The 27,505-nt window shown below is 30.9% G+C and overlaps 1 protein-coding gene across 1 annotated transcript in view; it reads right to left on the bottom strand.

The window, feature by feature from the left end:
• Positions 1–26,159, bottom strand: part of dock4b (dedicator of cytokinesis 4b) — a 128,244-nt gene extending 102,085 nt beyond the window's left edge. Inside the window, 1 exon segment of the mRNA XM_051107299.1 lies at positions 25,979–26,159. Coding sequence (XP_050963256.1) covers positions 25,979–26,015 — 37 coding nt within the window. The 5' untranslated portion in view covers positions 26,016–26,159.
• Positions 26,160–27,505: the final 1,346 nt, after the last annotated feature.

Genomic DNA, 27,505 nt, shown 5'->3' with positions numbered 1-27,505 from the left:
GATTGTTGTTGTTGCTGTTATTGTAGATTTCAAAAAGGAATATTTATCAATAATTATAATAATTTTATCAAATTTTATAGAAAATAAATTAAATTAAATTAGAATCAAATAGAATATAATAAAATAAAACAGAATTATTTCTGTTGCTGTTGCAGATTTCAAAAAGGAATATTTATCAATATTTATAATAATTTAATCAATAATTATTAATAATAAATGAATAAATAAATAAACATGTTTTAATCAATATTTATAATTATGTATTTATTTTAAAATATTGACTAAATTCAGTCAATATTTATAAAATAAATAAATAAATACAATATTTTAGAAATATTTATAAAATAAAATACAATTACACTTAATTTCAAAAATGAAGATTTATCAATATTTATAATAATTTCATAAAAAATGAAACAAACTGATCTTATTTATAAAATAAATAGATTTTATTTATAAAATAAAAAATGAAATAAATAGAATAGAATACAATAAAATAGAATTATTTTGTTGTTTTTGTTGTAGATTTCAAAAAGCAATATTTATCAGTATTTATAATAATTGTATAAATAAAATAAAATAAAATAAAAATAAAATGAGTCCAGACCACTGAAAGCAAGTAAGATCAAGCTCAAACTTGGCCTGGGTTTCAGCATCACACCCTTCAATATAGCCGAGATCCTCGTCTCAGGACACTCCAGAGGCCACAAACTCACTTTCCTATGGACAGTACTGATGGTCACATGACCTTTCTAGTGTTTACTGGCTTTGTGCAGCACACAACAGCTTTTGAGGCTTGTTTACCAAGGGAAGGCTGAAAGTAAAGGTTTAAATCAATCAAGCCGTGTTTCATGAACTTCTTTTATACACTGGCCTTTCATGTGGCCTTTGGTATTGGTCAAACCAGTCTTTCTGGCATAGTAAATGTTTTACCACGACCAGAAACATTTCCACCGCTGCTGTGACCTTGTTTAGCACACATTCATCTATGAGCGACAGCCGCACCCAAACGGAGATGTGAAAGAGAACACAGACTGCATCAGTCGTCCCTGTCTCTCTCTCACATACACGTCATTAAACCCCTCACACTGCCTTGAGCTGTTCACACACACACACACAAACCACAGGAAAAAAATCATCTCGTCATTGTCATACACAGTCATTATTATCACCATCTTCATCATCACATCTGCTCACCGCTATTATTACAAACATTTCCATCAGCGACACACGCGCTCTGCACCCAGAGGGCCGAGGAACAAATGAATGTCCATCAGGAGAAATGACATTGATTATATGACAAAACGTTTCAACTGTATAATGATACTGCAATTTTTTATCCACACTATATTCCATCAACACTTTAGGTTCTTGAATAACGGATATAAATGAATTTAAACAAATAAATACACTGGATATGAATATAAATAAATATAAATAAAATAAATGAATATAAATAAAAGAAAAACAACTAAATAAAATAAAAATAACAAAATATAAAAGATAATAATACAAAAATAAATAAGCAATAACTAAAAAACAAAATTAAAAATAAAACAAAATAAAAAATAAATAAATAAATAAAAAAATACAAAAAATACATAAGCAATAAATAAAAATAAATAAAATAATAAATAAGTCCTGGATAAAATAAAATACAATAAAATGTTGGAAAAAAAAAAATAGGTCCTGGATTAAGTAAAATAAAAATTAAATTAAATTAAATTAAATTAAATTAAATTAAATTAAATTAAATTAAATTAAATTAAAAATAAGTCCTGGATAAAATAAAATGGACAAATAAAATAAAATAAAATAAAATAAAATAAAATAAATAAAACATAAACAAAATAGAAATAGACACAATCTCACTGACAAATATTTTTACTTGTAACACTTGTCAAACTGACTTCTGAATAAATAAAATAAAATAAAATAAAATAAAATAAAATAAAATAAAATAAAATAAAATAAAATAAAATAAAATAAAATAAAATCTTGAAAAAAATAATCCTGGATAAAATAAAGTTAAATAACAAAAATAAAATAAAATAAAATATTAATTGACTAAAAATATAAATGAAATAGAAACAGACACAATCTCACTGATAAATATTTTTACTTGTAAAATGCCTTTTGAATAAAATAAAATAAAATAAAATAAAATAAAATAAAATAAAATAAAATAAAATAAAATAAAATAAAATAAAATAAAATAAAATAAAACAGTCCTGGAAGCATTTGAAGAGGGAAGGTTGAAAGTAATGCATCTTGTGTGTATTTAATGTGCAATGAAAAATAAAAAAATATGCATAAATACTAAGTATTAAGGTTGAGTGGTGTACAAAACAAAAGTAAAGCAATCATACACAATCCATTAATGACATCTGATCTGTATCACCCTCAAACCCAAAACTGATTCAGCCAATCAAACTGCTCACACAAATGATTGACAGGCTATATATCCAATCAGCAGTAGAGCACTATGTTACAATAGCTAAAGGAGGACAGAAAGAGAAAACAAATGAAGTAAACCCCCTCTGATGAGAAACACACGCGACTCGCTTCACAGAGCAGCGAGACACCAAAGGCAAGAGACCAAGTAGAGTGAGACAGCGCTGAACAGCATGTGGACGTGTCTCTCTTTCTCTCTATGGTCCAGATGGTGGACCACAGCACAAAGTCCTCACAGCAGAGGCCTCCAGACCCACTGGAGCGTGTATCATCAATGCAATAAGCCTCCAAAATGTACGAATCTGTGATTAATCTTCAAAACAAGCATCCGTGCTGTCGGACAACGAAAGACGACAAGCTAACAAGGTCAGCCCAAATCAAAAAGCACTAGTTAACGGTACACATGGTTCAGGCTGGAGGTTGCTGGTGTGGAACACGGCTGTAACAGGTGAACTCATCGCTCGGACGTCCATATGTCCAGCAACAGACCGCAGAGCCAGTGTGGTGTTGTGGAGGCTGATGGGCAGCATGTGTTTGGACTGCAACACTGCCAATTACTGTCCGGACAGCTGCCCCACTTACAGGTCAGAACAACGTCAACATGAACAGCACTGGAAAAATAAACAGGGCGACGGACTTTCATGCAGAACGGTTAAAGTATTACATGCAGATTTTTACATTATATTAGAAAAATAGATGGTGAAGCAACAGATCAATAAAGCAAAAAAGACAGACTGACCAATATTTCCACTTTTTATACTTTTCAAATTAACCTGGAATAAAATGAAAAAATAAAATAAAATAAAAATCAATTAAATTAAAGAAAATGTCGAATATAAATAATTAAAATAAATAAAAAAAACAACAAATTTAATTAAACACTTTCTCTATTTAACTAACTTTTTTTAATAAACTAAACTACACTAAAATTAAATTATAAAAAACTATAATAATTGAATTAATATGTTAATGTGAAAAATGTTAAAAAAAGCAATTAAATGAAATATTAAAAAAGATAAAAAAATATATATTATAAAACAATTACAATATTATAGAAAATAACAAAAACTAAATGAATAAAAAAAATCAAATAAAACACAAAATTAAACAATACAATAAAAAGAGAAAAGATCAAATAAAATAAAGTAAAAATAAAATAAGATAAAATTTATGTTAAAAATAAAAGTAAACATTAAATTAAAAATTATATAATCTATTAAATCTAAGTAAAAATAACAATATAATAATAAATAACAAAAATAAATAAAAATCTTAAATAATGGAAAATTAAAACAAAATGAAAAATGCAATAAAGAGAAAATAAAATCAAATAAAAAAGTAAAAATCAAATATAAATAAAAATAGAAGTAAATATTAAAAATTAAAGTAAATTAAAATGATACATAAAATATAAATAATCTAATACATCTAAATAAAAATAACAATATAATACAAAATTTTATAACACAAAAACAAATAAATAAAATACAAAATAATGGAAAAAACATTTAAAAAAACAAAATGAAAAATACAATAAAAAGAAAATAAGAAAAAATAAAATAAAGTAAAAATAAAATAAAATCAGGTAAAAAAAAGTATATGTATATATTTAATTTTTTTTTAAATTTAATTAATAAAATGTCTAAATTTGAGTCCTGAAAGCATTTATGACAAGTACCTATTAAAAATGTTTCATAAATTTTCCAAATATACCGCTTAAATATGAAAATAAATTTGTGACAGGCTGCAAAATAAATGTACATATAATACATAAATAATATTAATAATAATAACAATAATCATAATAATAATTATTATTACATGTATTTGTTGTAGTAAATTAAATAATATATTATAATTAGAATAAAAACATTTTAGGTATTTTTAGGTATCAAAATTTTGGGTGTTTTATTTTAAATTATTATTATTAACCATTTGCAGAACAATTTCAGTTCTGCATATCAGTTATTGGACACTTAAACAATGTTTTAAAACACAATCATTCATTTTTAATGACATCGCTATCAGCCATAAGTAATATCATTCATCTTAAAAACAAGCGAAGGTTTAATACCAGGGTTTCAAAACCCTTACTCAATGCACAGTGACATCAATTGTAAAATTAATATTTATCTCAGCACACACTACTACCAGAGTTACAAAACGCAATGCCGAAGGATGTAGAGCTGTGATTTTTCTATTGTGACAAAGATAACTGTGGTCAGTGACACATAAACTCCTGTGAGGGAGGAAGGAAAGCAGCATGAGTGTTTTGTGGTTCGCTGGCAGCTGTAATTTGTGTTATCTGTATATTTCAACTCCAGGCTGTTCCAGAGTGATGATCAGACAGCCGCGTGCTGCTGTTTACCCATCCGTGAGCAACGGCGAGGAAAGAGAGGGAAAACATGAAGCATCATCAGTCACGCATCAGCAAGTCCTGTTATCACAATGTGATCCGCCGCTACTGAACGCCCCATCAGCATTTGTTTGTTCTGGCATTACACGCTCGCTCTGTCGAGAAGAAGCGCAAGCGTCTGGAGAACCTTTCTGAGGATCAACATGGATCAGAGTAACAATCACTCTCAACAAGGAGCAAAAATACAGAATGACTATGTGCATGCAGACTTATCTAAGCTAAATAATAATATATGTACTTTTTTTTAACATCTTCAGAAGGAATCATATAGTGAAGTAATAGCACAAGACGCTGCATGATTTCATCAATAATATTATATCTGTAGAACAAATTAATTGTTTAGATAATTACTTTCTAAATGTCTAACTGTGTAAATGTACAGTCAGTTCAACAAATGAGACTGATCGGTTTAACTTACAAATGTATTAAAGGGGTCATTGGATGCTAAGTTCACTTTTACATGTTGTTTGAACATTAATGTGTGTTGGCAGTGAATGTACAAATCTACCCTATAATGATAAAAATCCATGCAGTGTTTTTTAATTAATCTGTAAAAATAATATCCCCTTTTTCCAAATCGAGCTGTTCTCAGATGCCTGTCGGTGTGCCGTTACACCAACAGAGTAGTGATGGGTCGTTCTTGAACGATTCGTTCATTTTGAACGAATCTTTAATGTGACTCGGGACGAACGAGTCGCCTCGGGGAGTGATTCGTTCAGTCGCGCATGTGCAACATCCTATTAGGTTCTGTACTGGAATTAGTTCACCTGTTTTAGAGCCGTTCGTTCACCTTATGGGGCTGTCACGTGATGAACGAACGACTCAAACCCGAAGACTCAAAAGATGAACTAATCAATTCTCCTTCCGGCTCAGACTGCATAGGTTAACATTACGGGGATGTCACGTGATGAACGAACGACTCAAACCCGAAGACTCAAAAGATGAACTAATCGGTTCTCTTTCCGGCTCAGGCTGCATAGGTTAACATTACGGGGCTGTCACGTGATGAACGAACGACTCAAACCCGAGGACTCGAGAGATGAACTAATCAATTCTCTTTCCGGCTCAGACTGCGTTGGTTAGCTAATTGGGCTGTCACGTGATGAACGAACGACTCAAACCCGAAAACTTGTCAGATAAGAGGCGAGGTGAGCGAATCATAGACTAAAGACCCAGGTAAACAATGAATGAATCTTTTCTGTTTCTTATAGCATTATAGTTTTGTTTTGTTTGTAGTGTGATCAACGTTTGTGTAAGCAGTAGATGTGTTAGGGAGGTAAAACGTAACATTTTAATTATATTTTGCTAAAATGAACGAAATGAACGAAATGACTCGAAAAAAGATTCGTTCATTTTGCTGAACGAGACTCAAAGGACCGAGTCGGTAAAATGATCCGAGCTTCCCATCACTACAACAGAGGCCGCTCCCACGATAGTTGATTGACATGAGCTCGTACCGTAGACCAGCTGTCACAGTCCAGTAACTTTCCATGTTTTGATGCTGGAGCGGGGATGTAAGTTAGACAAGAATATCTCAGATTGAGCGATTGAGGTGTTGTGTTTTTGGATGTAATAATGAACATAGTGGTCGTCATTTACTCCCGACATCTGAGCCGCTGAAGATGCAGTAGATTACGTTTGTGAATGGAATGCGCCTCCTGATCTACATATATCCGTCTATGTTCGCGCGAATCATTCATGATCCAGCTTCACTTACAGCAGAAGTGAGTGTAAGCCTTTTTTTATGAATCTTTGCGATCGCCTTTCCTTATAATGTGGTAGTGGAAGTTTAGCAGCTAAACGCTAATGTAAACAACACCGTCTTTCCACAGAGAGAAGAGAGGGGCGGGGTGAGCAGAGCTCATTAACATTTAAAGGAACAACCCCTTAAAATGAGATGATTTTTGCAGAGCTGATTTTGGCAAGGTAAAAAGGGTGTTGTTTTACAAAACCATTGAGAATTTTTAATCAAAGTATATTAGAGACTTTTCATTAAGACCCAAAAGAATCATATCAACTTGTGGAAAATGGGCATCCGATGACCCCTTTAATAATAATATAACATAATAAACATAATAGCATAAATACTAAATGAATATTGTTTTTAATATTAACAATACTTCATTTTTTCACAAATATATATAATAACAAATAAGAGCAATAAATTATTAAATTGTTATTATTCTTATTTTTTATATATAATATTAATATATTTAATAATACTAGTACTTCCACTAATAATGGCAATATAATAACTACCATTATTTTTTTAATTAATAATAATAAACCCAATAATTCTAATAATGCTATTACTAATAACTATTATAATAATAATATTCATTTATTATTATTGTTATTAATATTATATTATTTTTGCACAATTATATATAATAACATAAGAGTAATAACTTATGAAATTGTTGTTTTTATATTTTTGTGTATAATAATAATAATAATAATAATAATAATAATAATAATAAATGTAATACTAATACTTACTACTAATAATGGTTATTATTATTATACTAATACTAATAATTATATTACTGATAACTATTATAATAATATTAATTACTAAAATAATAATAATAATAATAATAATAATAATATTATTAATATTATTATTATTATTATAATACTAATCATACGCACATTAATAGTAATATAGTAATAATAATAAATAATAATAATAATTATTGTTATTACTACTACTATTAAATAATAAATTACTACTACTATTATTATTATTATTAATAGTAACAATAATACATCTACTACCACTACTACTACTACTACTAATAATTATTATTATTATTGTTATATAATTATGTTATATAATGACAAATGTTATTAATAACTACTATCATATTAATTATTATTATTATTAACTATTATTATTAACCTTGCATATGACAGCATAAATAATAATAAATTATTATTATTTTCTAATTAATAATACTTTATTATTTATAGTATTAAGTTAACCGTAATTGTGCAAAATGATAATATAATACCATATATAAGAATAATGATTAATTATTCAATTATTATTTTATTAAGAATAATAATATTAATAATATTATTATTATTATTATTATTATTATTATTGTTGTTGTTGTTGTTATTAGCTATGCATATTTCCAACAAGGCACAAAATGAGAAAAAGCATGCAGAACACCACAACTATCAGGCTTGACAGTGTGCTAACTCGTTCTGCATTTTTTGGATATATCTGGGCTAAATATGTAACACTAGGTTTAAGTTTCCGACAAATTCCGAGAGGAATACCGCAGTCATCCAGCATGGCTTTCCGAGGTGGATTTATGTCCAAAACATCATACTCTTTTCCAAGTTGGGCTGTAAAGTGAAGTGGTGCAAAGAGCACGTCTAATGGACTTGACTCTCGATCATTTTTTCCCTTTTGTGGAGAATTTTTCATCCCACATCGAGTCGTAAGCCACTGGCACGCCAGGAGCAGCCGGAACATCTGCTTTAACTTAAAAGAATCAATAACTGCCCCTCCAGACTGCTATTCGTCCCAATAATCCTGAGCTCTCTGGGATGCAGGAATAACATCACAGCCAACACAGACGGTGCCTGTCTTCTCTTAATACAAATCTATCTAATGCAGGATTATGCATTCACGAAACCCACAGTGTTTGTTTTCAAACCTTTCCCAAAAATGTCTGGAAAAATGAGTCTACGGTGCAAGCAGATAAAAACAAGCTACGGAAATCTGCACATGTTAAAGCTGACCTCTGAATGATGCACGTGGTTTCAAATTCCACTCAAGCTGAGAGATTCGAATGCCTGGTTGTTTTGCCAGGCGGCGCATACCGTTTACGGATCATGTAGGATTACTGCACAAGGTTGAAGTACGACGTGTGGCCTAAATATGCCCCCCAAAAAAAAAGATAATGCTAAGTTCTTCCCCTGTAAGTAACCAAATTTCCTCATTCCATCAGAGAGCAAAATACTTTTGCACATTGGTTGCATATTTTCAAACAGATAACGGCATAGTAGAAAATGTGACAACTAGCCCCAGTGCTAGCATGAATTAACATGATTTAACACATTACTACAATGACTTAACATGTTACTAACATAAATTAACACGTTTCAGCATGTTACTAGCATGAATTAACATGTTTTGAACATGTTTTAACATGTTGCTAGCATAAATTAACAGGTTTAGAACATTGTAGCATGTTACTAGCATGAATTAACATGATTTAACACATTACCACAATGACTTAACATGTTACTAACATTAATTAACATGTTTTAGCATGTTACTAACATGGATTAAGATGTTTTAGCATGTTACTAGCATGAATTAACATGTTTTATACATGTTTTAGCATGTTGCTAGCATAAATTAACAGATTTAGAACATTTTACCATGCTACTAGCATGAATTAACAAGTTTTAAACATGAATTAACAGGTTTTGAGCATTTTAGCATGTTAATAGTATGATTTAACAGGTTTTAAACATGTTTTAACATGTTACTAGCATGAATTAACAGGTTTCAAATTTGTTTTAAGATTACTAGCATTAATTAACAGGTTTCAAACATGTTTTAGCATGTTACTAGCAGGAGTTAACATGTTTTGAACATGTTTTAGCATGTTGCTAGCATGAATTAACAGGTTTTGAACATTTTAGCATGTTAATAGCATGATTTAACAGGTTTTGAACATGAATTAACAGGTTTTGAGCATTTTAGCATGTTAATAGTATGATTTAACAGGTTTTAAACATGTTTTAACATGTTACTAGCATGAATTAACAGGTTTCAAATTTGTTTTAAGATTACTAGCATTAATTAAGGTTTCAAACAGGTTTCAAACATGTTTTGAACATTTTAGCATGTTACTAGCAGGAATTAACATGTTTTGAACATGTTTTAGCATGTTACTAGCAGGAATTAACATGTTTTGAACATGTTTTAGCATGTTGCTAGCATAAATTAGCAGGTTTAGAACGTTTTACCATGCTACTAGCATAAATTAACAAGTTTTAAACTTGTTTTAACATTACTCGCATGAATTAACAGGTTTCAAATTTGTTTTAAGATTACTAGCATTAATTAACAGGTTTCAAACATGTTTTAGCATGTTACTAGCAGGAATTAACATGTTTTGAACATGTTTTAGCATGTTACTAGCAGGAATTAACATGTTTTGAACATGTTTTAGCATGTTACTAGCAGGAATTAACATGTTTTGAACATGTTTTAGCATGTTGCTAGCATAAATTAGCAGGTTTAGAACGTTTTACCATGCTACTAGCATAAATTAACAAGTTTTAAACTTGTTTTAACACTACTCGCATGAATTAACAGGTTTTGAACATGTTTTAACATGTTGCTAGCATGAATTAACAGGTTTTGAAAGTTTTAGCATGTTAATAGCATGATTTAACAGGTTTTGAACATGTTTTAACATGTTACTAGCATGAATTAACAGGTTTCAAATTTGTTTTAAGATTACTAGCATGAATTAACAGGTTTTGAACATTTTAGCATGTTAATAGCATGATTTAACAGGTTTTGAACATGTTTTAACATGTTACTAGCATGAATTAACAGGTTTCAAATTTGTTTTAAGATTACTAGCATTAATTAACAGGTTTCAAACATGTTTTAGCATGTTACTAGCATAAATTAACATGTTTTATACATGTTTTAGCATGTTGCTAGCATAGAACGTTTTACCATGCTACTAGCATAAATTAACAAGTTTTAAACTTGTTTTAACATTACTTGCATGAATTAACAGGTTTTGAACATGTTTTAGCATGTTACTAGCAGGAATTAACATGTTTTGAACATGTTTTAGCATGTTGCTAGCATGAATTAACAGGTTTTGAACGTTTTAGCATGTTAATAGCATGATTTAACAGGTTTTTAACATGAATTAACAAGTTTTGAACGTTTTAGCATGTTAATAGGATGATTTAACAGGTTTTGAACATGTTTTAACATGTTACTAGCATGAATTAACAGGTTTCAAATTTGTTTTAAGATTACTAGCATTAATTAACAGGTTTCAAACATGTTTTAGCATGTTACTAGCATGAATTAACAGATTTTGAACATATTTCAACGTTGCTAGTACAAATTAACCGGTTTAAAACATGTTTTAGCATGTTGCTAGCATGAATTAACATGTTTTAACATTACTAGAATGTATTATGAATGACATTTTAACGCGTTGCTAGCACATTTGCTAACAAGTTTTAACATGTTTTAAAGCGTTTTTATAATGAATTAAATGTTTATCATGTTAATGCCATTGTTATTTGACATGAATAAACATGTTAATAAAAATGTTGACTTAGACATCAAATGTTATGCATTGCTAACATGAATTAACATGTTGTAACACGTTTCTAGCAATAATTAGCATGTGGATAACTTGATTATAACATTTTAGCATGTTTAACATTTAGCTATCATGAATTAACATGTTGGTAACAGGTTGCTGGCATGAATTAACATGTTACTAGAACAAGAAGAAGCTTAAGTATTGCTCAAGTCAACATAATTAGGCTGACTAAACAGTGTTTCTGTATACAGTCATTTTGAATGCAACTAGCTTGGCTAATTTATTCATCCTAGCCTCTGTATCAACGGAATTGATCGAGTGGAGCAAATGAAGGCCGAAAAAACAAATGTGTCCCAGTTTCTGGCCCGAAGTGGGTCAACAGCAGCCATTTACACCCTATAAACATGTCTGTAATTAAATAAAGCTGATAGAAAACAGTGTGAAGTTTGACAGCTAAGGTGTGAAGGCTGTAAAAGCTGTCAGTTTTATAGAAAAGATGGAAGAATGTGGGGGGAAAAAAAGAGAGTGGCTTGTTTTCCTTCTTCCCGGCTCAAACACAACAGCAAAGCCTCATCTGTGGAAGCATTTGACCTCTTCCTGACCTGATGCGATATGGGAATTAAAGCCTTAATGAGCTACTGTACTGTCAGTGCACCCAAAACAATGGAGTAAACATACTTGCATAACTAACAGCTTGGGCTGGGATTGCCCTGTGTAATTTTGAGGTGTTAGGTAGCTTAGCTGGACTGAATAACCAACCGTCTCAAAATTCCTTTAGTGCAATGAACTCGATTGTCAAATGAACCTCTTGTCCAATGAGGAGCAAGGCTGAAACCAAACACTCACGTCCAGATGGGAGGCTGTGGTTAGTCTCTCCTCTGTAATCCAGTTGGATTCTCACAGGTAAATGCCTGGTAAGGGCCGTCCAAACCACAACTTTCCCTTTGAGGGTACGAGGGGTCATGAAGCATAATGGTGAGGTTCAAAGACTATTATGAACCTGTGAACTTTGCGGTTAAGTTTCACTTCAAGGTTTGTTTCAGAGATGATTACAATACAGCCTAGATCCAAATTCACAGGTGTCTGAAGCATTCCTATACAGAAAAGCTGTGATATACAAATATCATTATCATTTGTCAATTAAACATTTTTTAGTACAATTAATCAAAAGAAATATGAATTCTATTATCTCTCTCTCTCTCTCTCTCTCTCTCTCTGTATATATATATATATATAATGTATATATATATATATAAATTACAAAAATGTTACACTATTATGTTTATTTTTTGCTATAAAATTATTAAAAAAACAAAATATGCAACATGCTATATCTTATATAGATTCTCTTTCTGTCTCTATACATATACATACATATATACACACACACACACACACACACACAGACACACACACACTACTAGATATAAATAAATGCTATATAGGCAAAATATATAAAAAAAAAAAAATGCAATATATAAATAAATGCTATGTAGGCTAAATATTAAAAAAATATATAAAATAATAAAAATGCTATATATAAAAATTCTACGCATAACATTTATTAAATAGATATAAAAACAACTGATGCAATATAAAAATAAATGCTACATAGGCAAAATATAAAAATTATATATAAAATAATAAAATGCAATATATAAATAAACGCTATATAGGCAAAATATAAACGTGTATATATAACAATATATATATGCAATGTTATATATGCATAATGTTTAATAAAATATATAATAACACCTTATATATATATATATATATATATATAAACTAATATAATATACAAATTAATACTACATATTTAATAAAATGTATATAAATTTTTTTTTTAATTAAATATATATATATATATATATATTAAATATAAATATATATATATATATATATATATATATATATATATACACATGGTATATACGTATAATGTTTAATAAAATATATATATAAAAGCAACTGATGCAATATAAAAATAAATGCTATATTAGCATAATATTTAATGAAATGTATATACAAAAATGCAATACATAAATAAATGCTATATAACAAAATATAAAAATAAATATATAAAATAATAAAAATGCAATATATAAGATGATGAATTATTTATTTTTTTAATAATCTGTCATTTGTAATTAATTTAATTTTACTTTTAAACCCACTAGTCATAATAAACATACCGGTCTGACACATTCACTCATCTCGCCGACATGCAAATTAATATAAAACTGTGAATATGGCTGAAAACATGACTCTAAGATTGCAGCAAGACTAAGGCTCTGCTTTCCCTTGTGGTGGTCTACTTTTAACAGTGCTAAGAATTGTTTCACAGAAAACAAAATGCAGTGTGGTTTAGCACCAACTGCTATTAGAGGATGTCAGACGTATGTGACATGCAGCGTGTCCCATTTACATGGCTGTATTTATAGCATCTTTGCTCATTATGCAAACCCACCTTAGCACAAGCAACCACAAAACTCAGACCCAAACCAGCAGGGCACAAGACAGATCATATGCTGTTGTGAATGAGGTTCTTTATTTATTTTAGACTAAATATTTGCATATTGTCACCTGCTAAAAAACCCATTTGTTTTTAACAAACATCTATTAAATAACTTGTACAGTTCAGTTTAAAGAGACAGTTCACCCAAAAATAAATATTATGTGATGAATTACTTGCCTTCATGTCATTGCTCTTTACTCAGAGTCAAAAAGCTCTCAGATTTTATCAAAAATATCTTCCGAAGTTGAACAAAGGTCTTATGGGTTTAGAATGAGTAAGTGTCATTTCTGGGTGAACTGTCCCTTTAAATACAGAGTGACATTTGCGTTATTGACTTTTCTAGAAGTAGACTATGGCTGTTTTGATCAATTCTGGTTGTCATCTCTTCTGTATGAAAGCATGAGACAGCAGAAGACACCCCATTAAGCCCGAGGCTCCAGTCGTTATTATAAAAGAGCCGTCTGCATTTACTCACTGTACGGCTCGACTCCCAGCGGGCCGAACGAGTCCAATTCAGCCACTTGGCCACACAAAGGAGATACATTACAGTCGCTGTCGCTGAGTGGCACTTCATTTAAGACTTAATTTGCACCCTGAGGGAAGTCAAATAAGGACGCCAGGTGGACGACTACCAGGGGGCGATGATCTGCCCCAAATATCTGGGTCTCCAACTGATCCAGGCTGCTTTCCATACTGGCCAATAGGACGAGCCGACACTGATCCTTATGCGGCTAACCAGCATCGGAATGTGGCAAATCTGTGTCGCACAAACATTTTTTGACAACGTTTCTCTTCGTATGTAACAAGAAAGACCTTGTTTGTGAAATTAACGTGTTTAAAGGCAAAAGAAAGTGTCTGAGCGTAAAACAAAGGGCTCGTAGCAAAGGAGGAAATCCCTGAATGCTCGTAAACTGTGTCGGATGCCGCCGCCTGAATGCTAAGCAGACCCCATTCAATCAATGATGAGAAGTAAAAAGGAGAACTTGCCTCTCTGGACGAACTAACTTCAAATGATGTGAAGGGAATAAAAGTGATTTACTGGATTACTTCAAATCCAAGCGAATCTCTTTGCATATAAGCAAAGGGCTTCAAAAGAGCAAATCATTTAGAAAGTAATGAATCCCGCAAGGAAATGTGGGTTTAGAGAAACGGCATGCTTTGCTGTCAGTGATTAAGTACAATCAATCAATCAATCTTCATAAAAAGAGGTTGCGTAGTACAGAAATAAGCCACGTGATACCATTTTATCACGGTAAAGAGTTTTCATAGGGACATTTTTAACCATGGTAAAAATCACTAACACATCATCTCTTGGTTTATTGCTTTTTATAAAGTTCTGGAAGCAGTGATAGGATATAATACATTATAATATTAAAATAATATATTGAATATAAAAGATTCAATTATTTACCATTTAAAAATGTTTTAACATTAATATTATTATTAATAATAATATTCCATTGCTATAATAAAGTAATATGATTTTATAATAATTTTAATATTCAATATTTTTATTTTCATAAGTACATTTTTAAACTTTAACATTATTATTAATAATATTCCATTGCTATAATAGTAATTTGACAATATATACAAATTTTAATACTACATATTTTCATTTTTATAAATGCATATACATATAAATACTATTATTATTATTATTATTATTAATAATAATAATAATCAGTATTACCTTGCTATTATATAGTAATGACAATATATAATCATTTTAATACTACATATATTTTTATTTTTAGAAATGCATATACATTTTTAAACATTATTAATATTATTTAATTGCTATTTGACAATGTAAACTAATTTTAATACTACATATTTTAATTTTTAGAAATGCATAAACATTTTTATATTAATAATAATAATAATAATAATAATAGTAATAATAAATATTATATTGCTATTATATAGTAATATGGTAATGTATAATAATTTTAATACTACATGTTTATTTGTATAAATGCATAAAATTTGTTAAATATTATTAATATTATTATTATTATTAATAATAAGAATAATAATAAGAATATACATTGCTTTATATAGTAATAATAAGAAGAATATTACATTGCATTATATATTAATGACAATATATAATCATTTTAATACTACATATATTTTTATTTGTATAAATGCATATATATTTTCAAAATATTATTATTATTATTATTATTATTATTATTAATAATAATAATAATAATAATACATATTACATTGCTATTACATAGTAATATGAAAATATTTAATTTTAATACTACATATTTTTTATAAATGCATATACATTTTTAAATATTATTATTAACAATATTATTTAATTGCTACAATATAGTAATATGACAATATATATAATAAATTTAATACTACATATATATATTTATTTTTAGAAAAGCATATACATTTTTAAATATTATTATTCATAATATTAATTAATTGATATAATATAGTAATATTACAATATATAATAATTTGAATATATTTTTTATTTGTATAAATGCTTATACATTTTCAAATGTGTCTCTCAAACCATTAAATAAAAAAATCATTCATTTATGAAGAACTGGGCTCTGCGGTATCTCCTATTTAGTATGGCCATAAACTAAACCAATTGCACAGGTGACCAAACCTCAAATCAGTGAGGTCAATACTAGTTCACACGATGAGAAGATGACATATTAACAATCAGCAGGGTGTTAATTAGCCCTGCTGTCTACATGTCTGAAAAATGCATTAAGTATAGGAGAAAATAGGTATTAACCTTCAAACAGCATCCTTGAGAGGAAGTACTGCCCCAGTCCTGGTCTTACTGGGTGTAAAGTGATCTAGACATAGCACATCATCAAGTGCATGAGAAAGTGTGGCACCTAGTCTTAGCGAGATATGTTAGCAGCGAATTTGGTTTGGTTGCCTTGACAGCAGCAGTCAAGCGAGGATATGAACACCGCATCGCACCCCTGACAGCTTAGATAACAGCTAATGGCCTCTCAGGTCCACTTTCAGTTCGTTTTCCCCAGGGACAGAGCGGAGAAAATCTGTCGAGACACATACATGAGTGCAAGTGTCTTAATCTGTTCCAACTAGACTATGAAAAACTGACTGTCTATTAAAACAATAGTTTAGCCAAACTGTAAATTCTGTTATTGTTTACTGACCCTCTGGACTTTTCAGGTTGCTATTTTTTCAGTAAACTCAGCTTATAGTTTATAGTGACCACATTGGACATCTTTAAAAAGGGCAAAAAGGCACAATAAAAGTACTATAAAATACGCCATCTACAAACGCTTCTGCAGTGATACAATAGCTTGACAGACCAAAAAAAAAAATCAGATGAATGGTTGCACTGACATTGGATTTTGGATGCAGATGTGGAAAACACTGAAAATTGACAGTGGAAAGCATTTTAAATCATACAGATCATTTTTACAATGCTTTCATGGTGTGTTTTTGACTTTTTGGCATTTGGAGTCAGACATTGGCAATTTATCATTAACTTGCACTGTACGGAAAGATTACTGAGGGGGGAAAAAAGTACTTTGCTTCTCACAGAAATAAAACTTATGGGTTTGGAATAACATGACGGCAAATAAATAATGCAAATTTTAATATTTGGGTAAGCTAATTCATTAGACAAAACTATTAAACAGAGACGGTAATGCAATTAAGACGGAGAGCTCTGCGTGATCAGGCGCTGAAATTTTCAGCGTTGTCAAAATAAAAGTCCTGCACATCAGCCAATCAGAACAAACTTACAGACCGATGCCAATAATTATAAAATGCCAAATATCAGTCTTGGCAATATGTCAGTTGACCAATACTTGTCAGACATCAGCAAACTGTCATAAACTTATGTATGGAAAGATTCTTGAGAAAATTCAGAAAACACTTTTGGATCATTTTTGGATGAACTGTCATATGAAAGCCCAAACACTGAAAAAAGACTTTTTATCTCACAATTCTGACTTTTTTTTTCCTCAGAATTGTGTGACATAAACATAAAAAAAGATTGCAATTGCAAGATATAAACTCATAAACTTGCATTTGCAAGATATGAAGTCAGAATTGCAATTCACTTTTTCTCAGAATTGCATGATACAAACTTACAATTGCAAAAAAAAAGTTTTGTGAATTGTGAGATATAAACTTATAAAGTCCAATTTTCAGGGGGGAAAAAGACTGATATATTCTCAGAATTGCACGTTTATATCTCGCAGTTCTGATTTTCTAACTCACAATTGAGTTTAACAAAAAAAAACAAGTCAGCATTGCGAGACAAAGTCGCAATTATCTTTTTTATTTTTTATTCAGTGGCGCAAACGGCTTCCATACCATCACCTTAACATCAGACAGTTTGCAAGCGCGTACATCATTACAAATTACTATGTACACACCCATGACAAAAACATACCACGTATCATTTGGGTTACACCGAAATTACAACATAATGACACCCTAGCACCTCTGTAAGCCATGTTTACAGCACATCAAGTCTAGTAACAAGTTTAACATCAGGGTCAGGGTGAGCAGAGATCACAGAAGCATCTTTACAGAGGAAGAACAAGCAGTGGGACACAGGAAACTCCAGGCGTCAGCCGTGAAGAAAGCGGCTTAATGAGGAACAACTCGCTGGGTATGAAGAACACGGAAGAGCTGGCGAAAGCTCGGCATCCCGTGTCTAAACATATGTTTGGCTTGTTAGGATGCCGCCACTGTGGGTTTCAAGGGAGCTCTGGGTATACAACTGGATTTATCATCCTCAAACATGCTCTCAGACAGAGTGCAGGCAACAGAAACCTTTAACAACAGAAAGAAAACAGTTCAAGCGGTCCAGCAAGTCAAGTTCTGGATGTCAGGATAATGTGAATTTGGGGAAGGACTACCTGTTTGTCCAAACAATGTCAAATGTGGGAGCAAAAGATGCTAAAGGATGCTTTAGAAATTTACTGTTCACCTTAAAGCATATGAGGTACTATAATGTACAAAAGCCTGTCTCAACCACTGAATAAAAAATAAAAAAAGGTTATTGCAAATTTTTAATCTCACAGTTCTGACTTTTTTTCTGAATTGAGACATAAACTCACAACTATGAGAAATGAAGGCAGAATTGCGTGATATAAACTTGCAATTCTGACTTTTTTCTTGCTAATGCGAGTTTGTATCTCAGAATTCTGACTTTTTTTCGCAGAAATGTGAAATATAAACATGCAATTTTTATTTTTGTCTCAGAACTGCATGATATAAACTCGCAATTATGAGTTATAAAGTCAGAACTGTGAAATTTAAACTTTTTTCTCAGAAATGTAAAAGATAAACTTGCAATATTTACTTTTTTCTCAGAATTGTGTGATATAAGCTTGCAATTGCGAGTTATAAAGTAAGAATTGCATGATATAAACTCACAATTCTGACTTTTCTCCCACAAACGCGAGTTTCTATGCTGCAATTCTGATTTTTTTCTCAGAAATGCTAAAGATAAACTTGCAATTTTATTTTTTTTTTTCAGAATTGCATGATATAAACTCACAGTTGTGAGTAATAATGTCAGAATTGTGAGATATAAATTCACAGTTCTGACTTTTTTCTCAGAAAAACAAAAGATAAACTTGCAATTCTGACTTTTTCCTCAGAAATGCATGATATAAACTTGCAATTGCAAGTTATAAGGTCAAAAGTTTGAAATATAAATTCACAGTTTTTATTTTTTTCCTAAAAAATTCAAAATTCTTGCAATTGCGTTTGCAATTTGCAAGAGAAAAGGTCTGAATTATGAGAAAAAAACTCACAACTCTTGAGAAAAAAGTCAGAATTGTGAGATAAAACGTTGCAATAACCTTTATTTTTATGCAGTGGTGGAAACGGCTTCCATAGCAATGCTCCAAACTGAACATAAAAAAATTACTGATTTACCGATTTACTGAAATGAAACCACGGGCAGATATATTTATGAATAACAACTTAAATTCGAAATATTTATTATAAATAATCAATAATTTTTTAATGAAACAGAAACTACTGTGTTCCACAGTACAAAAGAAAGAAATGAAGGTGAGTAAATGATGTCAGTATGTTCATTTTTGGGCGAACTAGTCCTTTAACAGATGTCTGTGAAAGCCGTATCTGTAGTGCCGTCTGAGCCAGACACCAGCAGCCCTCCTTTCTGCCAAAAGCACAGATAACAAGCGTCCTTCTCTTTACATCCATCTCTCCCTCACACATGATCCCTATTCACACAGAAGCCTTTTCCTTGCATTAATGAGGCATTCAGCGGCACACTTAATTACATCCACGTTCCAGCCGCCGATTGCGTATTAATAATCTCCCTGTTTGCGTGCACCCTGAACGAGAGGTTAAAGGTCAGAAGGATTATGAGGTCGGGGGGAGTGTGCCTAGTTTAGGATCAATAATGGGATTTGTGCAAAGAACCAGACTTTGGTTTCAAAGAGTGGGGGATTGTGGTTTTCAGAAAGGATCTTGTTTTTGCAAGAGAGTCTGTTCCGATTTGCCTGTCTGACAGCTTCATGTATTTGTCCATAACCGCAGTCATAGGAGGTGTGAAAAGATGGTGCAAGGTGTTTTGGTGACATTTCATTAGCTTCTGTTTATACAACCAATTTGGCAGAAATAAAAACAAGGCTGTTAGGGATACACATGCAATCAGTTTTGTGGATAGTAGGGATGCATAGATTTTAAAAAAAAAAAAAAAAAAACATTGGCCAATGCAATAAGCAAAAAAATGTTTTTAGATTATGGCAAATAACCAATATATAATGCTTTGTATAGCCTAATATAAATAAAAAATAATAAATATAATACACTAACAAAACATTACTTGCACTCACCATCTCTTAAAAAGAAAGCATTCTTCAAAAGATGAAAGGGTTAAATCTTTGCTGTAATTCATTGCTATTCCTTAAAGTTAGCATTACAGGTTATGATCTAAATCTTAAAAATAGCCAAAAATATAAAATAAATATTCAATACAGACTGATTAACATCAAATATGAGCCAAAACAATACATTTAAAATAAATGAATGAAAAAAGCATGCTGAAATACTACATCCATAATGATATATTCTACTTAATATCTTAATATCTAAAGTGATTAATTATCATAACTCATGTTTTCAGGCCGTATCTTGTCAGTTAGAATATCTGTTAATTATTGATTGATTGATTGATGAATAAAGTCAAAAGAATGTAGGTTTTTAACATCCTCATTTTTATTTGTCAAATTAAAAACAGGATCTTGGCTCTAACCTTTACTATTAAACATTAACTCTTACTGAATTATTTGAGTGTCTGTATTTCCTTAATATCCCCTTTTCTGATTGATTTCTTGAACAATAGGGCATTGATGTATGGGAGTATATGTATTAGGATAGGACAATATTTGGCCGAAATCTGGAATCTGAGGGTGCAACAAAAAAAAAAAATCTAAACACTGAGAAAATTGCCTTTAAAATTGTCCAAATGAAGTTCTTAGTAATGCATATTACTAATCAAAAATTAAGTTTTGATATGTTTACAGTCGGAAATTTACAAAATATCTTTATGGAACATGATCTTTACTTAATATCATAATGATTTTTGGCATTAATGAAAAATCGATAATTTCGCCCAAACAATGTATTGTTGGCTATTGCTACAAATACACCCGTGCTACTTGGTTTTGTTGTCAAGGGTCACATATGATATTCAGACCAGTTTATAAGATGCTTTTAAAAGTTTTACTCAACATACATTGATTGGCTGAAACTAATTGCTGCTATATAGCTGCTAGGAACTTCAAATTGGCTGTTAGGACGTTGCTTATTGGCACAAACCAAAAAAAGACCACCGCCTACGACATACTGCTTTCTAGATATTCAGAAAACCCTACATGAAAAATGCCAGAACATTGGGAAAGACACAGACTGGAGTAAAAGTGTTGGCACTCACTAATCCTGTGTGTTATCCATGCATTAGTATGTAGCATATAAGCATGTTATTCCCCCATCTGGGGTCTGAGTCATGAAAGAAATAGGATATTATCTCCTGGCCTCCCCGCGGGTCCTTCTAAATCACTGTGTCAGCTCTTTTGGGGGCGTGGCTTGTGAACGAAGAGGCAATTACATGCGCTGAGGTGTTGAGAAGCCCCGCCCCCTCTGATCCCTCAGCGCCAGTCATTACAGAATATTTTTTGTAATGAAGGAATGGCCCGCTGCACTTCCACAACAACCTGCTAATCCCACAGGGAATCGCACAGGGTGGCCACTTCCACGGGGCGCCCCGCTTGCACACAGTGTTAACCCCCCTCGCCCGCTCCACTGTCCCGAGGGATTGAATACTATAGGAAACAAGAGCAGCACGACAGCTAGCCCCGGGCCGAACGCACACACACACATTCATGAAAACACACACCAAAACATCCCAGTCAAAGCTCTTCTGGGCTCACTGAGCATTCAAGGGCACTTTAGACGGCACCCGTCTGGGGGCTCTGTTCCAAATCATTCATGATGGGCTGTGGTGGCTTTTTATTGAGTGCATCTCGAAAAATGTTTGGGTTATTTCTCACCCAATGTCCAGTGATGTTAATTGGAGCTGATAATTACTGTAATTAAAAAAACAAAACAGCAATCAAAATCACGCTGTCTTGACACCCAAAACACATAATGCATTTAATAATTTAATGCATTGATACTATAAATATATATAATGCAATTCAATTATCACCCATAATTTACTTAGATTAGATTCATGTTACAGCAATTTTTATGCACTACAGTAATGGGAATTTGGAGGAGGGGAATGTAGATATTTATTATTTATAACACTGGATAAATAAAATAATTTTTTAGACATTTTTCTGCCAAAATCCCTTTACTGTAATGAAAAAAGTACAGTAACAAAAGTCATCCTGTCTGTTTTTTTAGCATAATTTAAATTCTGCACAACAAAAATACATATCGTATAGATACTTTAATGCATAGATACTATAAATATACATCATGTAATTTAATTATAACCCAAAATCACCCATAATTTACTTAGATTAGATTCACTTTACAGTCATTTTTATGCACTACAGTAGTTTAATGTATAGATAATATAGATATATATAATGCAATTTAATTATCACTCCAAGTCAAGTGCCATTAAACACTGGATAAAGAAAACTGAGCTCATTTTTTAGGACATTTTCCCATAAAACTCTCTTTACTGTAATGAAAAAAGTACAGTAACCAAAGTCATCCTTCCGTTTTGTTTTCTTAGCATAAATTAAACTCTGCACAACAAAACTACATAATGTATAGATACACTGAATAATGTATTTTTTATATATAATTTAGATTTAACTAATACTGCATTATTTGTTTTTGTTTTACAGTAATTTTTCCACACTACAGTAATGGGAATTTAAAGAGTGGGAATGTAGATATTTATTTTCATTTACAAATATAATACAATTTAATTACAGGAAGATACACACTGAATTTATGCATTTAAATGTGCACTTGTTCTATATAATGTTTACTCAAACTTCATGACTGACAGAAAATGTGTACTTGCCAATGGGAACAAATGGCTTTAGATTTAAAATACACCACATTTTCTTTATGCAAAAATGATAAAATTCTTTTTGCATATTTTTAGTCTTCTGTCTTATTTTGATTTTGGTGTTAATTATGATCCAGGCATGTTCTTGCAATACTTGCAAAGAAAATACAGTTGATATAATTCATTGCTGTCATGCTCAACAGGAAACGCAATCGGCTTTAGCAATGCGGTGCATTTTTTTGAAACTCAAATGAGGGGGCAGAGGGTGTTTTTAGCATTTCTAAAAATTAAGGCAGACTGATTCATAGAATATATCCAGAGGAGTTTAAATAGTTTCAAAAGTTAGTCATATTCCACCCTCGATCTATTTCAGGCTCGCAGTTAATCACATTTGTCTTGCGAAATGAAGACAGCAAAGGAAGAAATGCACAAAAAAAGGTTTCCGACAAAAATGTGGGTATTTCCACCCATTCAGCGTCTGCGTCTGTTTCCTCAAATGCCACGGCTGTCAAAAACAACATTAGGGCAAAAAAGATCATCTCTTCTTAGTCCCTGTTAGCAGGTAGAAAACCTTAAAGGAGGGCCATTGAGACTCTTACTCGAGTCTGATTTTCAGACTTTGCCTTGATTTAATTAGCTGTAATTAATCCAATTGAGGGCTAATTGGCGTCTTATTGCAGCGACTGCGGGGGTTCATTCATATTTCATCAGTGGCTGAGAGTCATTCTTCACTACTTTACATACGAGCGCTTCTCGCCAGCCTCCAATTAAACACTAAAACATGGATTTTGTTTCTGGAAAAAGATCAAACGCAAAAATACCAAGCCACTGGATATAAAACCCAAAATCCCTGTTGGGGTGCGAGTGCCACTTTAAAGTAGCAGACGTGGCAAGACGACAAAATCCTCCGAGAAATCACCATAACTCAAGACAAGATCCCTGAACAGAAAACATTTGGGTTCACTCTAACAAGCATTCTTTTGCCCACAGATTTGGGTCTCATTGGTTAGCTCTGAATACATTTATCACGCTTATGAATTTCTTCAGCCAGCTGGCAAACAACCAACAGGAAATGCTGAGTTCACCTAGACAGCCTGGTGACTACCTAAACCTGATAACCAACCTCCCTGACATATCAAAGAAAAAAATCAAATCAAAATGATCAAGAAAATCAAACCGCACGACCTGTAAGTCTGTAAGTCTGCAAAGTAGAGATAGGTGGTATTGGTATGACAAATATTTAATAGTAATATCAGAGAACAAATCTTCAATATTCAGTCCACTGATAAATGCAGACACTTGATTCTCACTGCATATCAACTTTACGCAAGTATAGCTATTTAAGATAAATCCCAAACTAATAAAACAATGTAAATAAAATGAAATAAAATAATGAAAATAAATGTGCATCCAACCTGAATGAGTAATATAATTAATAAACTATAATGCATTTTGTATTACAATTAGTGCTGTCAAACGATCACAATTAATCGCATCCAAAACAAAAGTTTTTGTTTACATAAGGTTTATACTGTGTATATTTATTATGTATATATAAATACACACACATACAGTATATACTTTGAAAATATTTACATGTATATTTATATTCATATAATTATTATTATTATATATAAATATTTTTAATATATAAACATAACATATTTTTCCTAAGTATATACACGCATGTGTGCGTATTTATACATAATAAATAGACACAGAACACACACAAATATAATAAACACAAATCATTTATTCTGAGTGTGATTAATCGCGATTAATCGCTTGACAGCATTAATTGCAATGTAATTTATTATTTATTACTGAGGTATAATCAGAAAATAAAAATAAAAATAAAATATAACAACTGCATAAATCAAACGTGTGCGTGTGCGTGTGTGTGTGTGTGTGTGTGTATATATATATAATATATTAAAATGCATTTATATTTATATTTTATTTTATTCATGATTTTTTTTATTCATTCATTTTTTAAGACTTAAAACTGGTTTTCACAATCTACAGATTTGAGACACAAATATGCATGCATTTTAACTGTTCACTGCATAACTAGGCTATATCATCAACCAGATGACATAAATCTTAATTTGACAACGGCGCAAAACCTCACTTGACCTAATCTCACCAATCGAGTATATGAGGATGCACTACTTTCAACTCAATTACGCAAGATAAAACAGTAATCTCAGCAGAGCTGAGCTCATGAAACTCAGATCATGCTGGCATACGATGCATAACACATAATTCATTTCACATATGCTCTCGTATGAATGACAACAGCCCACAAAACACAGTCTCTGCTTTTCATTTATTGAGCAGCGACTGTATGACTTCTGATTGGCACAGATGTATTCCACCACTCTTGGTCAAACAGCACTGGGGTCTCAACAAATAAGTGAAGGGCGAAACCTAGTAGAGGAAATGCTCTATACAGACGTCAATATGATCAAATATGTTCATTTCCACTCTGTATGTAAAACAACATCCACTCAGTCACTTAAACAAAGTCCAGAAACACTTGTTTCTTCACCAAACACGAATAAACAGCTCGAGCTGGTTTGGCTTTAGAAACAAAAACAAGCAAACACTGCTGGTGTGAAAGCAATAGCGGTGTGTGGTGCGTTACAACACTGATTCAATAGTAACAGACGCTCAGAGTCGCGGCAAGAAATAAACAGCAAACTTACCGACTCCGTATTTCTCGTGTTCCGTAGGAATCCACATATTCAGTGTGTTTGTTGTGAAAAAAGCGTACAAAACAGCGCGATGTGCAGTAATGATGTTAAATCACTCATTTGTCCAGATTCACATCATCCTCTCGCGCAGTCATTGTTCAGAGCGCTCGAGCGAACTGCGCTGCACGAGACGAGACCGCGGCGGCGCGCTTTTGATAAACCAGTGCGCGGCCACTGGGCGGCTGAGTGGCATGATGGGAAATGTAGTTTCGAGACGTGCGCGGACCAGAACAGCTATAGTGATTAGACCAGAAGGGTTTAATTAATAAAGTCTGGATTTAAGATTTTTATTAGGACCTCCTTTTTATATTTTATAGAAAAGTTTATTTTTCTATTTATTTTATTATAAACATGTCATTTTACCAGTCAAGAGGATGCGGTTTCAGATTTTTGTTTTTTTTCCCCCTGTTTTTATGAAATATTTTATATTTAATTTATTTACTTGAACTGTACTGAATTTTATAGGGCTTTCGTTATATTCTCTTTGTTTATTTTTATCTGTATTACATTTTTTATATTTATATTTTTTATTCATATATGTTATATTAAATATTATATTTATACATTAAATTACATTAAAGTCTGGATTTAAGATTTTTACTAAGACTTTTTACTTTTAATATATATAATATTAAAATGTATATTTATTTGTCTATATGTTTTATTATAAACATGTAATTTTAACAGAGCCAGTCAAGGGGATGTTTTCAGATTTTTTTTTTTTCTTTTTGTTTTTGTTTGTTTTTAATGAAATTTTTTAGATTATTTACTTCATTGAATTTTATAGGGCTTTCGTTATATTCTCTTTGTTTATTTTTATCTGTATTAAATATTTTTATATTTATATTTTTTATTCATATATTATATCTTATATTAAATATTATATTTATACATTAAATTATATTAAAGTCTGAATTTAAGATTTTTACTAAGACTTTTTACTTTTAATATATATAATATTAAAAAGTATATTTATTTGTCTATATATTTTATTATAAACATGTAATTTTAACAGAGCCAGTCAAGGGGATGTTTTCAGATTTTTTTTTCGTTTTGTTTTTGTTTGTTTTTAAAGAAATTTTTTAGATTATTTACTTTGAATTTTATAGGGGTTTCGTTATGTTCTATTTTTTGTTTATTTTTATCTGTATTGAATATTTTTATACTTAATTTTTTTTATTTATATATTATATATTATACTATGTTTTATTAAAGTCGGAATTTAAGAATTTCATTATGACTTCCTTTTTTCTATATATTTTGAGAAAAGCTTATTTATTTGACTATTTATTTTATTATAAACATGTCATTTATCAGAACCAGTCAAGAAGATGAGTTTTTTTTGTTTTTTGTTTTTTGTTTGTTTTTTTGTTTTGTTTCCTGTTTTTATGAAATGTTTTATATTATTTACTTCTACTTTATTGAATTCTATAGGGTTTTCATTATGTTCTCTTTTTTATTTTTATCTTTATTAAATAT

The sequence above is a fragment of the Labeo rohita genome, chromosome 4 (assembly GCF_022985175.1).
Source record: "Labeo rohita strain BAU-BD-2019 chromosome 4, IGBB_LRoh.1.0, whole genome shotgun sequence".
NCBI classification, from domain to species: Eukaryota; Metazoa; Chordata; class Actinopteri; order Cypriniformes; family Cyprinidae; genus Labeo; species Labeo rohita.
Note: the sequence above shows the minus strand (reverse complement) of the source record. Positions and strands in the feature narration are given on the sequence as shown.